Genomic DNA, 12,678 nt, shown 5'->3' on the forward strand with positions numbered 1-12,678 from the left:
CCTTCTCCTCCTGCCCTCAATCTTTCCCAGCATCAGGGTCTTTTCAAATGAGTCAGCTCTTTGCATCAGGTGGCCAAAGTATTGGAGTTTCAGCTTCAACATCAGTTCTTCCAATGAACACCCAGGACTGATCTCCTTTAGGATGGACTGGTTGGATCTCCTTGCAGTCCAAGGGACTCTCAAGAGTCTTCTCCAGCACCACAGTTCAAAAGCATCAATTCTTCGGTGCTCAGCTTTCTTTACAGTCCAGCTCTCACAGAGTTAGCAGAATACTAATAATATAGTATTCCCTGTTCATTGGGCAAGATCTCCTACAAAATATTTTCTTTAACCTTGTTTATTTAGCCTCTTTATAGCACACATGAGTAACAATCACAGCAGATACTGTGTCAATAAGCAAGCAGAATGGAAAGTAATTAATGCAATGTGCTTGCGTGCATGGAAGCCTCTATCAGATATTATAATGCTCATGATCTGTATTCTCCTAGAATGAAATTAAAGCTCACAATGGCCTTGTATGTGCATTAGCTATCATTTTGTACTTTCAGGAATATCTGCTATCTCTAGTTTGCTGTGATTATTTGTGAAAAGCAGAAACAGGAAGAAGAGATATGAAACTGTGCTGGATTAATAAGAGTGCCCGAGGCATGGACAGAATATTGTATTTCACACAAAAATGGGGTGACCCAGCTGAGCTCAGATATCAAACTTATCTGTACCCAGGAGGATGTTAATTTTCAGTGAAAACTCTTGGATAGATGCCAATAAATTCTGGGAAAAGGAAATAATATTATACAGATTCCTTCTCTGAGATCTTTGATGTCCAGAGAGAAACCCTTTTTGAAAAGACAATTATTTTCTCCTTTGGCTCATCTTTGAGGATTGCTGCAGCTGGGTCATTTTGTACCCAAAGACCACCACAAAGTTCAGAGAGTGTAGGAGGGGACTTCCCATTAAATCTTTGGTCAACCATTCACATTTTCCAAAAGTTAGTTGACAATTATAAGGTTTGGGGACTTTCAGTTATAACTGTATTGCAAAAATAATAAGAGAGGAACCAGCAGAGGTTATGTTAACAGGCCCTTGGTGGCTGTCAAGGACATGTGGTTCAGCCTTTGAAGTCAGTTTCAGTAGATTTTCATGTGAAATAAGTGGAGTAAAGTGTTGCCATTTCAGATTTCACAAGTGATATTGTTTAATGTACTGATGTCTTTTCTTGTAAATTTGTTTTAGGGAGTTATTTTATTTCCTCTGACTACTATTTCGGAACTCCTCTATTAAGCAAAGCAAAACAGGGGGTTGAAATTACATCTCTATTTCTATTTTTACGTTACTTAAAAAAATTAATTCAAGCCCTTGTTGTTTCTTTTTTAAAAATAAAACAGATACAGAAAGCTAAAAGAATGTGAAGTAATAGTCTTGTTTTCTTAGTCTCTCTTCATATCCCTTTCAAAATTTCTTTTTTTATGAGTCCAAAAAATCCAAAACCAAATTTTATGTATAGACCCACTCATGTAGCAGATACACTATATTGTGTATTTTACCCAAATAGAAATATAAAATACTATAGAGTACTTTGATTTCTCTCTTAACATTTCTTGGAGAAGTTTTAATATTATTATATATAGATCTTTGCAATCTTTTTAATATTTGCAAGTCATTCTATTGTTTGAATGTACCATAATATATCTAACCAGTGATTTCTGTATCTTGTTATTACAAATACTGCTGTAATGGAGAGGATAAATTCCTTCCATGGCATTTCTTGCATCACTGCATCTTAAACTTTGACAGGTTAATAAAGTTCCTACTAAGAGTATGTGTGAGTGCTTGTTTTAGGCAGGTATTGTATTGTCTGTGTGTGTCATCCTGTATACCAGGTTGAGGGTGTGGTATCAATCCATGTAAGCAGAATAAGTAAATAAAGAATAGAAACTTGGATACAACAAAGGCGTTAGTCAAGGTCCCACCAGGGAACAGAACACCCACTCAAATGAGAATAATTTAAGGATGAGTCATTTACAAAGAACTTTTTATAATGATGCAAGTGGATAGACGGGAAACCCATGGAATCATGCAGTAATCTGCAGGTGGTAAATAGTGGCTGAGTTACAACCTCTGAGGCATAATGGAGAGGAGGGAGCAGATATTGGACTTCAAGGGAAGTCACATAGAGAAGTTCACCTTAAGAGGAGTTGTACGTGGCCGTATGTTGAGGGCCAAGGCATCATGAGGGTCCCCTTTCCCACAGTTTCCTGGGGGAGGGGGTCCCATTGACTTAGCGAAGCAGGAACCAAAGCCCTGCTCTTCAAGGGGGTCCATACCAGTCAATTTCACAAGCAAACAGGATGGTTATAAAGGATGAAGAATACAGCAGCTTCCCACTACCTATCTATTTTATACATGGTAGTGTGTACATGTCAAGGAAGCTCAGCATGGGGCTCTGTGATGATCTAGAGGGATGGAGTTGGGGGCATGGGAGGGAGGCTCTAGAGGAAAGGGATATATGTATACTTATAGCTGATTGATGTTGTACAGCAGGAATGAACACAACGCTGTAAAGCAATTATATTCCAATTAAAAAATATCCTGTGACAAACCGTAAAGGCAAAGAATATTAAAAAAAGAATGGGTATAACTAAATCACTTTGCTGTATAACAGGAATTAACAATTGTAAACAATGTTAAGTTGAACAATTGTAAATTACAGTGAACAATTGTAAATTATTTACAGCATTGTTAAAATTAACAGTTGTAAACAATTTACAACATTGTAAATCAACTATACTTCAATAAAAATCAATTTACAAAAGAGTGAAAAATAGATCTGAATAGGGCAAAAAATTAAAATCACCCCAACATAAAGATGATTTCTATCACTACTGATTTCCAGAATGACTTATCCCAAACCAGATAAGGACCTATACAACCTCAGCATGTATCTAGGGGCAGAGTCTTATTTTTTTGTACTGTATATCTCTTTATTAACCAGATATTTTATTTTGTGAGTCATTTGAGGGGAGGGACAATATCTAACTTATTCATCATACTTTCAGCAGAACCCAGAACAGTGGCTGGCATAGATGAAGCACTTAATAACTAGTAGTTGGGCAAATAAATGCCAGAAAAAAGTTTCTTATTTCTGAACTTGACATTTTATTATGTTATTTAAGCCAGCTTCTTCATTTTCATTTCCTAGGACTCACTGGTGGTGGGAAATTGTCTTCTAGAGAAGGGTGGGGCTCTCCTACTTTCATGAGAGGCCAACCCTAGAATTGAAGTCATACCAGCTTGGTTCTTCCAAGAGATTTACCTATATGGTGGGTTCCAGGGTACAGGATTTCACTCATACACAGAGCATGTGTGTGTGTGCATAGTTGCTCTGTTGGGTCTGACTCTTTGCCACCCTATGAACTGTAGCCTGCCAGGCTCTGTCCATGGGATTCTCCAGGCAAGAATACTGGAGTGGGTTGCCATGCCCTCCTCCAGGGGATCTTCCCCACCCATAGATCAAACCCTCATCTCCTGTGTCTCTTGCATTGCAGGCAGATTCTTCACCAGATGAGCCATCAGGGAAGCCCACACAGAGCATAGTTGACGGGAATAATTACGGATATATAAACAGCATTCGAGGTGATGGGAGGTTTCCATTCCTACTCTTTCCAAAGTGTTTTTTCCCCTTCAGGTTTATTGAGATTAAATTGACAAACAAAATTGTATATTTTTAACAAGTACAATGAGATGATTTGGGACATTGTTAAAACAGTCAAATTAATTGACACAATTCATCACCTTCCATAGTTACCACAATGTACATTAGATCCTCAGTCCACAAAGGGTTCTGAACTCTCAACTGATTATCTCAAACATCTGTTCACAGTATGAACTTCCTTGATAGGGATTTCTTTTGCCTGTGTACATCTAGAGTATTATTCTTGGAAATCTTTGAATCTAATTGACACTCATTCCATTAAAGCAGTAATCACATTGAACTGTATTTTTTTTCCTCTTGAATGACTGTATTAAATATAAATTTTGTTGTCTAGCTGCCTGAAGTTTCAGACCCTGTCTTTTTCATGATGAAATCCACAACATGAATCTCTATACTTAATAGATGCTCAATAATTAGAAGCTGAATTTATTCAGGTCAACATTCTTCTTTCCTTTTCTAGGCTCTTCTGGACACATCCCTAGACTTTGGAGATAGGCAAGAAAGTCGATTCTCACTCTTTTCTGCTAATGAACAGAGAGCATGAAAATGACCGTGGTAAGACTTGGGCTTTAATATGAGACCAACCGGAGTTCACATCACAGTTTTACCAATTCTAGCTTGATAACCTTGAGTTAGCAACTTCTTGAGTTATTCAGCTTCTCTGAGGTTGCTGAGAGAATGTAATAGGTTTTGGTACACAGTAAATTCAGTGACATGAAGAAATACTAGCTTCCCTGCTTCTATCACCCTCTTTTCCCTTAAGGGTACCAAAAGCTGTGCTCTGGTTAAAGTCAAAGGATGGGACAGTGGATTCAAATGGGGACATTTAAAGACCTTGTAATTTTAGAAAAATTCATGGCGTGATGGGACTCAACATTCTTCCGTTAAACTTTCCTTTCCATGAGATGTGGAAACTTAATCCTAATACTGCTTAATTTTCTGTATTTATTTTTTGGCCACACCACACCGTATGAGGGATCTTAGTTCCCCAATCAGGATTCGAACTCATGCTCCCTGCAGTGGAAGCTCAGGTCTTAACCACTGGACCACCAGGGAAGTCCCAATCTTAGTACTACATTAAATGAACAACTGAACAAAATACCATAGGAATTTATGTACATTCACTCCCCTCTTTTCTCCATAAGCTGGTAAACTTGTTTTAGGAATGTATAATATTTGAATCAATGGATGTTTGTGTTGAAATGATAGTCTTATACCCTCATTCTCATTCATTCATGAATCTTGTGATCCATCTTTGTGGGTCTTTAATCATTGATATTTTGTTCTTGAGTTAACCTGTCCACACAATTTAATAAACACACCAGGATTACTTCCCAGCCTTATCAGATGCTGCTACATTAGCTTTCTTCGAGTTCTTTTCAGTTTTACATGACCATCTAAGTATTATACATAAAATTATAACATGAAAAATATAGTATACATTAAAATTATATAAAATGACACTATATGTAAAATTAAATATGTGCAACTGTAGCAGTCTTACTAATAGCATTAAATTATGTCACCCAAATTCTTTTCTAAAGGCTCAGGAGTCACAGTGTATGGCACGCATAGCATTGCCCCCCTGTCCCTGTTCACCTTAATTGCCCCTTCCCTCACCATGCTCTCTCCAAAGCCTTTATTCCAGTCATGTAGACAGAACCTTCCTTTTGCTTCACCAAGGCTTTCTTTTTTAATTCTGGAACATGCTCTTCCTTCTGTTTATTTCTATTGTGCCCCAACTTCTAATTCCACTCACATTCACAGGGTCAGTTCCCTCTGCTCACCTTTAAGTTTTCCACTGGAAACAGCAGCTTTTACAGAGGCTATTCCTGACCCCTCCTAGGGTCAGTCACCCTGCCAGGTCATCCAGAGCACACTGCCCTTCTAATGGGGAGTGCTTTCCCTATGTCAATGTTAATGCTGATTTAGCTTTCTTTTTTTTGATTTAATTTTTATTCTATACTGGAGTAGAGTTGATTTACAATGTTGTGTTAGTTTCAGGTGTACAGCAAAGTGATTCAGTTATACAAATACATGTGATTTACCTTCCTGACTCTTCATATTTTCAGACCTCAGAGGTAAGGACCTGTGAATTTTCTTATTTCTTGTTATATACCTGTTGTCTGGCATAGTTCATGATCCATGTGTGCATGCATGGTACATCGCTTCATTCCTGTCTGACTCTTGCTGACCCCATGGACTGTAGCCCCCTAGGCTCCTCTGTCCATGGGATTTCCCAGGCAAGAATACTGGAGTGGGTAGCCATTCCTATCTCCAGGGAATCTTCCCAACCCAGGGAACTATATTCCAGGTCTCCTGCACTGAAGGCAGATTCTTTACCAATTTTATTCACCTCTATATCCGTAAAACAAGAGAAACAAGAGGTAGGGTTAGTGGACGTCTAAGAAATCTTCTGCCTCTGGCCCAGGCAATATATATATAATATTAAACTATCCAATGAATGGATTCTACTGTTTTCTTCCTGGTAAATTGTGTTTCTTTATGACAACTCCAAGTCATGATGCATAAAACACCAGAAAGAAGAAAGCAGATACCAACCACAAAAATTACATCATTAGTTAGCCTTGATTCTTAAATTAGCTATTATTTTGTTTTTGTTTTGGGGGACCTAGCATAGCAATAGTCTTAAAAGCAGACATGCTCAGAGGAGAAAAAAATGTTCTCAGTTCCTTAATATCTCATTGGTACTTCAAGGTGAAAGATTAAACCACGTGAAGTGAGGTTCAGGATATGATGTAAGGGATATAGGTATCACAAAGGGAAGAGCAAAAGCCCATTCATCCTAGAGCATGTGGGGAGGAAGAAGAAGGTCAACAGGAAGCATGTAGTGAAATACATATGCTGTGGGTCTCTGTGGTTATATCTGACTCTTTCGTGACACCCGCCAGGCTCCTCTATCCACGGGATTCTCCAGGCAAGAATACTGGAGTGGGTTGCCATTTTCTACTCCAGGGTATCTTCCCAACCCAGGGATCAAACCCGAGTCTCTCATGTCTCTTATGTCTTCCCAACCCAGGGACTGAACCCGAGTCTCTTATGTATCTTATGTCTTCCCAACCCAGGGATAGAACCTGAGTCTCTTCTGTATCTGCATTGGCAGGCAGATTCCTTACCATTGAGTCACCAAGGAAGCCATGCTGTGGGTCTCTGCTTCGTTTAAATCCCTAACAAGAATTTCCATACTGATAAGGGATATATTAGTCATATCCTTGGCAGGAAGATGTACATTCAAGGCTTTGAGCAAAGAAAATTTGATGAAAGGGCTGTTTACAGAGAGGTATGGACAGAATTAAAGGAACCAGTAAGAGATGAAGAAGCACCAAGGAGTATCAACAGAGGGAAAGCATCAGAAAGGGGAGCTGGGTTTTATGATCCACAAGAGGAAGAGTTTTAACTGTATGCAAGAGAATCATTCAACAGGAGCTATGGCTGTTGATAAAGAGGGAGCCAGTGTCAGACTCTGGCCCTACATGGGGAGTGTGGAGGGGACACCTCTACTTCTCTCCCTCCCCACCTCCTGAACTCCAGCTGATGATGCTCAGCGATTTGGCAAATTCAAACCCAGAAACTCGAGGACAAGTGAGACTCTAATCTGGTCTAAAAGGGACAGTGGGATTTTTTGTTTTTTCTTGGATTTTCCCCCAGGAAAAAATAACAGGGGCAAATGGAGATTAACTAACACAGAATAATTTCCAGACACATGGGGTTGTACTTTGTGTGTACTTTGTGTGCCTGGACATAACCTGTGAAACTTCACAGTTAGTTTGGCACCATGACAAAGGGGCATGCAAATCCTTGTCTGAGAGTGGACTTCTATGGAATTTGGCCCCAACATGGATGGAGCTGGATCTTAAACCTATTTGTCTTGCTCCCAAGCCCATGCTATTATCTAGTACCAACTATTTTGGGCTCCTGTTGTCAGATCTTCAGCAGAGAATCTGCTGAAGCAGCACTTCTTTTTTCCAGTCTGATCTCCAAATGATGGAATACCATTTCATTCTTGTAGGAAAATCTGAAGGTGTATTTTTTTTTAAATGGCACTTCCTTCAGTACATCCATTCAGTAGCAAAACACTATAAGAATGCATTTTCATCATTTTGATGAAATGGATCCAAGACTAAAAGAATACCACCTAATAGAATTTGCTAATTGCTAATGAGTTTGAAATTGTCCTTTTCCTAAGCTATGCTAACTGGGTTCAAATTTTTACCTTGCGTCTTTCTTATAATATGACTTTGGCAGACTGTTTGAATTCTTTGTATGTCACTTTCTGTACCTGTGAGATTGAGGTGAAATAAGATAGCTGTTAGGAATCAATATTTTCATGTACCTAAAGCACTTTCAAGAGTGATTGGTATATATTAAAGATTAAAGGGACTTCTCTGGTGGTCTAGTGGTTAAGAATCTGCCTGCCAATGCAGAGGACACAAGTTCAATCCCTGCTCTGGGCAGATCCCACATACCGCAGGGCAACTAAGCCTGTGTGCCACAACTACTGAAGCCCTGGCCCCTAAAGCCTGTGCTCTGCAACAAGAGAAGCCACGGCAATGAGAAACCCATGCACCACACTAGAGAGTGGCCCCCACTCTCCACTACTAGGAGAAAAGCCCGTGAGGCAACAAAGACCCAGCACAACCAAAAATAAACAAATAAACTTACAAGCAAAAACAACCGTGACTCCCAGCTAAATCCGTATTTCGAGAAAAAAGGATTAAAGACTCAGTAAATGTTATTATTACATCTCTTAACAATAACACCTCGTGTTTTTTATTCAGCAAACTTTTAGTGGACACCCGCTCTACAGGGAAGACCTGTGAAAAATGATTTTTGTACTTAACATCAGAACTTGGTAGGAAAAACAGACTAGTTAATATAAGGAATTGCATGCCAATTCAGAGAGAGTTATAGAGGTCTGGGTTACACTACCTACCGTTATTGACTGGTGCTGTCACAAATTCAAACTGGCCAGACAATGGTTGAGATGTGAAATAGGCAAGAAGGGAAAACCAAACTTTGTGATCAATATGACAGTCGTTCCTTATTTGTGATATGTTTGGACTTTTGTTTTTTTAAGGTTTTAACATTTTAAAAAGTCTTTTCAAGAAATAACCCTGGTTTTATGGAATTTTCACTAGAGCAGCCGCTGAAAGACACAAGTTCAGTTGCTAGCACTACAGCTTGCTGGCTCTGTGATGCTGGAGCATCCTCTCTGAGCATCCTCATCTGTAAAATGAACCTAGCATCCACCCTTTTGTGCTGCCCCCATAAAACACCATTAGGATCAAATAAGCTAAATGGATGTGCTAGTTAAGAGTTAAAAACATGAGACTTTGTGCAAATGTAAAGAAGAAAGTTGTTATCCCATGATATACCCTGAAATGACATTATAGTTGTTAAAGACACAGGGTTTGGATTTCAGATACTGTTGCTGTTTAGTCACTAAACAGTCTTTAATATGTCACTGAAAAGTCTTCAGTCTTTTATGTCCCCATGGACTGTAGCCTGCCACGCCCATCTGTCCATGGGATTTCCCAGGCAAGAATACTGGAGTAGGTGGTAATTTCCTTCTCTAGGGGATCTTCTTGGCCCAGCTATTGAACCCATATTTCCCACCTCTCCTGCATTAGCAGGCAGATTCTTTACCACTGAGCCACCAGGGAAACCTTGGATTTCAGATATACTTGTGTTTGAATCCTGACTTTGCCACTTTCTAGCTGTGCAAACTTGGTTGAATAATTAATCTTTCTGACCCTCCTTTTATGTAATGGATCATTTTGAGAATTTGTTGAAATTGTGTGTAGAAAATGTTTATCATATTATTAATATCAAAGCTCAATAAGCTCTTTAAAAAACTATTCTTTATACTGCAGCTTGGGTAAGAATGCATCATAGTAATCAAATGAAGGAGCAATCTTGCACCTAAAATTTATAACCAAGACTCATAACAGAAGAGAGAAACTATCTATATTTGTATTTGTCTCCCAGGGTCAGCAAGATGACTTGAGGAAGTTTTGAAATGTTAGGATTCAGACAAGCAATATGGAAAGTCAAAACAATATACCAAATTGTGCCTGTGGCATATGCAGAAAGTAGATAAAGCTTATCACTTCTAATTTAAAAGAGGGGATTTATTAAACTAGATAAGGATCTAGAATTTGTGATAAATTTTGTTTCTGTTTCTTATCCAACCACTTTTATGTTTTTAATAATTTACACCTCTGAAGTTACATGGACCATGTAACACTTTTATCATCCAGATTTTCAAAAGACACAAAGACTTGCAGACACCCAGAAACAATAGCAGGAAGCTAGAGAATTTGCCTAAAAATTGAAGGTGAGTCAAATAGGAAAAGTCTTCGTAACCAAGAGCAACCAGACAGCGTCTAATGTGACCTTCCCACATGAAAGACTGTTATAATAAAAAACCCCACCAGTATCCTAAGCCGTAGAGTTTTGCCAAAAACACACATGAAAAAAAACATTTCCTGTCTGTACTGAACTACCAAGTTGCTGTGACATTTTGTGTCTGGGTATGACTTTCAATATAGATAAACAATCTTGCTCTATTTTTTTTTCAGAGATAACATTACCAACAGTATATTCCAGACTCAAATTCTGTTTGTTTTCTTATTCAATATTTATTGAAACTTCATATTATTTTCATAATTGACCTCTGTTTTCACATATGCATTTGGAAATGCAAGTAGAAATTTGAGGGGCATAGAAATCCTAGACCATTAGGGCTAGAAGAAGACTTAATAGTAACTTGCATGTGTGCTAAGTTACTTCAGTCGTGTCCAACTCTTTGTGGCCCTATGGACTGTAGCCCACCAGGTTCCTCTGTCCAAAGGAAGAGGATTCCAAGGGAAGAGATTCTCTAGGCAAGAATGCTGGAGTGAGTTTCCATGCCTTTCTCCAGGTGATCTTCCTGACCCAGGGTCAAACCTGTATCTCTTACATCTGCTGCCTAGGCAGGCAGGTTCTTTACCATTAGAGCCACCTGGGAAGCCCCATAGTGACTTAGTCAGGTGCAAATACTGAACCCAAGAGAGAATGATTCTCACACTTAGACGTGAGACCATCATATCTTCTTTCTATTTCCTTTTACCTTTCCACTATATAATGCTGCCTTTCAAAATAAAGTCAACAAAAACAAATCTTAAGAAAAAAGTTAAAATAGAACAAATACCTGTACAGGGGAATTTTTACTACTGTGGATATTGGAAACACTCACACTAGGGAGATCACATACCCTAGTTTGTCCAGAGTAGTTCAGTGTGCATCTGTTGTCCTATTGTAATCATCAATAGGCCCCCATTTGCTCTCATAAATGTGTGATTTAGAAGACAATTGCTATGGTCACGTTAATGAAGTCACAAGTTTCTTGTTGAATGTAAAGAGTCACATTTTACTTGCAAAGAACCTGAAGGTACATTCTAATTTGGCCTTCCATAAGGAAGTATACACAAACTATTACAAGTGTTTGGGATTGAAAAGAGGATGGGGGATGGGAAATACTTTGTACTTGAACATGAGCAAGGTCACACACAATGGCCATAGGAAAGCTGTGCTCAGTCGCTCAGTTGTGTCTGACTCTCTGCGACCCCATGGACTGTAGTCCACCAGGCTCCTCTGTCCATGGAATTTCCTTTTCAAGAATACTGTCGTGGGTTGCCATTTCCTACTCCAGAGGATCTTTCCAACCTAGGGACTGAACCTGCATCTCCTGCCTCTTTTGCATTGGCAGGTGGATTCTTTACCACTGAGCCACCTGGAAAGCCCAGAGTAGAACTAACCACTACCAGAAAGACCCAAGCATGTACATGTAGCTTTGCAAGATGTCTTCAATGAGAATTTTGGTTCTATTTTTATTTTTGCTTGACAAAACGAACATACATGAAAGAGTAGTAAAGCTATGCTGTGACTGAAAAAACACAGCTGGGACCCAAACACATTGAGACCCAAACTCATGTTTCAGCAAAATGTAACTTGAGGCTTATTACTCTAAATCTCTGAATCTTATCATTTCCATTATTTATAAAGTAAAACGATTTGATGAGACTATCTTTGTTTCTTTCCAGCTTCAATTTTAGACTCCTGTGGATTTGTTAATTAGCTTCCATGATTTTATCATTTCTCAGGAAAAATTATTACTCACATAGCCACCCCCGCCTCCACCATCACCATCACCAATTTTCCTCAAGCTTTAGATGAAATTTTCTCAGAAATTTCAGAAAGTGAGAACCACAAAGAATTTCTCCTCCTGGAATTTGCCTTGGGCATTAATACAACTTAACACAACCTAACAACTTAAGGTCATGTTGGCAGGCCAATGTTTCAGATTTCACCTTCCAATACAGAGGGTGAAGGTTTGATCCCTGGTGGGGGAGCTAAGATTCCACATGCCTCATAGACAAAAAAAATAGTACGTAAACAACAGAATTTGTTATTGTAACAAATTCAATAAAGACTTTTAAAATGATACACACTAAAGAAAAAAAAAATCTTCAAAACAGCAACAACATAAAACAACATAAATTCAGAGCAATAGGAGTCCATCTCTCCATCCCAGTGTCCTGGGATGTCATTGCATGTTTCATATTTTTATCTTTTTAGCTCAGTGGCAAACGAAGGCTCTGTATGTACACGTGGAGTGGATAAAATGTGGCATGACCAATCGGCTCAACTCTGCTATTTTCCCCCAGTTGGCTTAGAATTTGGCCCAGCAACTCATGATGACAATAGGGAAAACTGAAACAATAGGATTAGATATGCTATAACCTCATTTGATGGCATGAATAGACCCAGCTTCATTTTTTCTGAACTCCATTGCTGGGTTTTAATGAGAAGTCCAAAGGTCAATTACTTTTTGACCGCCTGCGCCTGTATGAAGAGGAAACTGATAGCCGAGAAAGTTGATTGTATCATTCACTCTGCACACA

General features: G+C 38.9%; 1 protein-coding gene across 8 annotated transcripts in view; it reads left to right on the forward strand.

Moving 5' to 3' along the window:
* COLEC10 (collectin subfamily member 10) overlaps positions 1-12,678 on the forward strand; it is a 529,589-nt gene that overhangs the window by 441,151 nt on the left and 75,760 nt on the right. For 7 of the 8 annotated variants that reach the window (XM_088844772.1, XM_088844770.1, XM_088844769.1 and 4 more), the window contains one exon: positions 4,173-4,267. In XM_088844772.1, coding sequence (XP_088700898.1) covers positions 4,240-4,267 — 28 coding nt within the window. In that variant the 5' untranslated portion in view covers positions 4,173-4,239. Of the gene's footprint in view, positions 1-3,550; positions 3,634-4,172; positions 4,268-12,678 lie in introns of those variants that run through there. The other variant, XM_088844776.1, reaches the window with a different exon arrangement.

Source organism: Moschus berezovskii, chromosome 16, assembly GCF_049115385.1.
Source record: "Moschus berezovskii isolate FMDL1 chromosome 16, NW_MosBer_1.0, whole genome shotgun sequence".
Lineage (NCBI taxonomy): Eukaryota > Metazoa > Chordata > Mammalia > Artiodactyla > Moschidae > Moschus > Moschus berezovskii.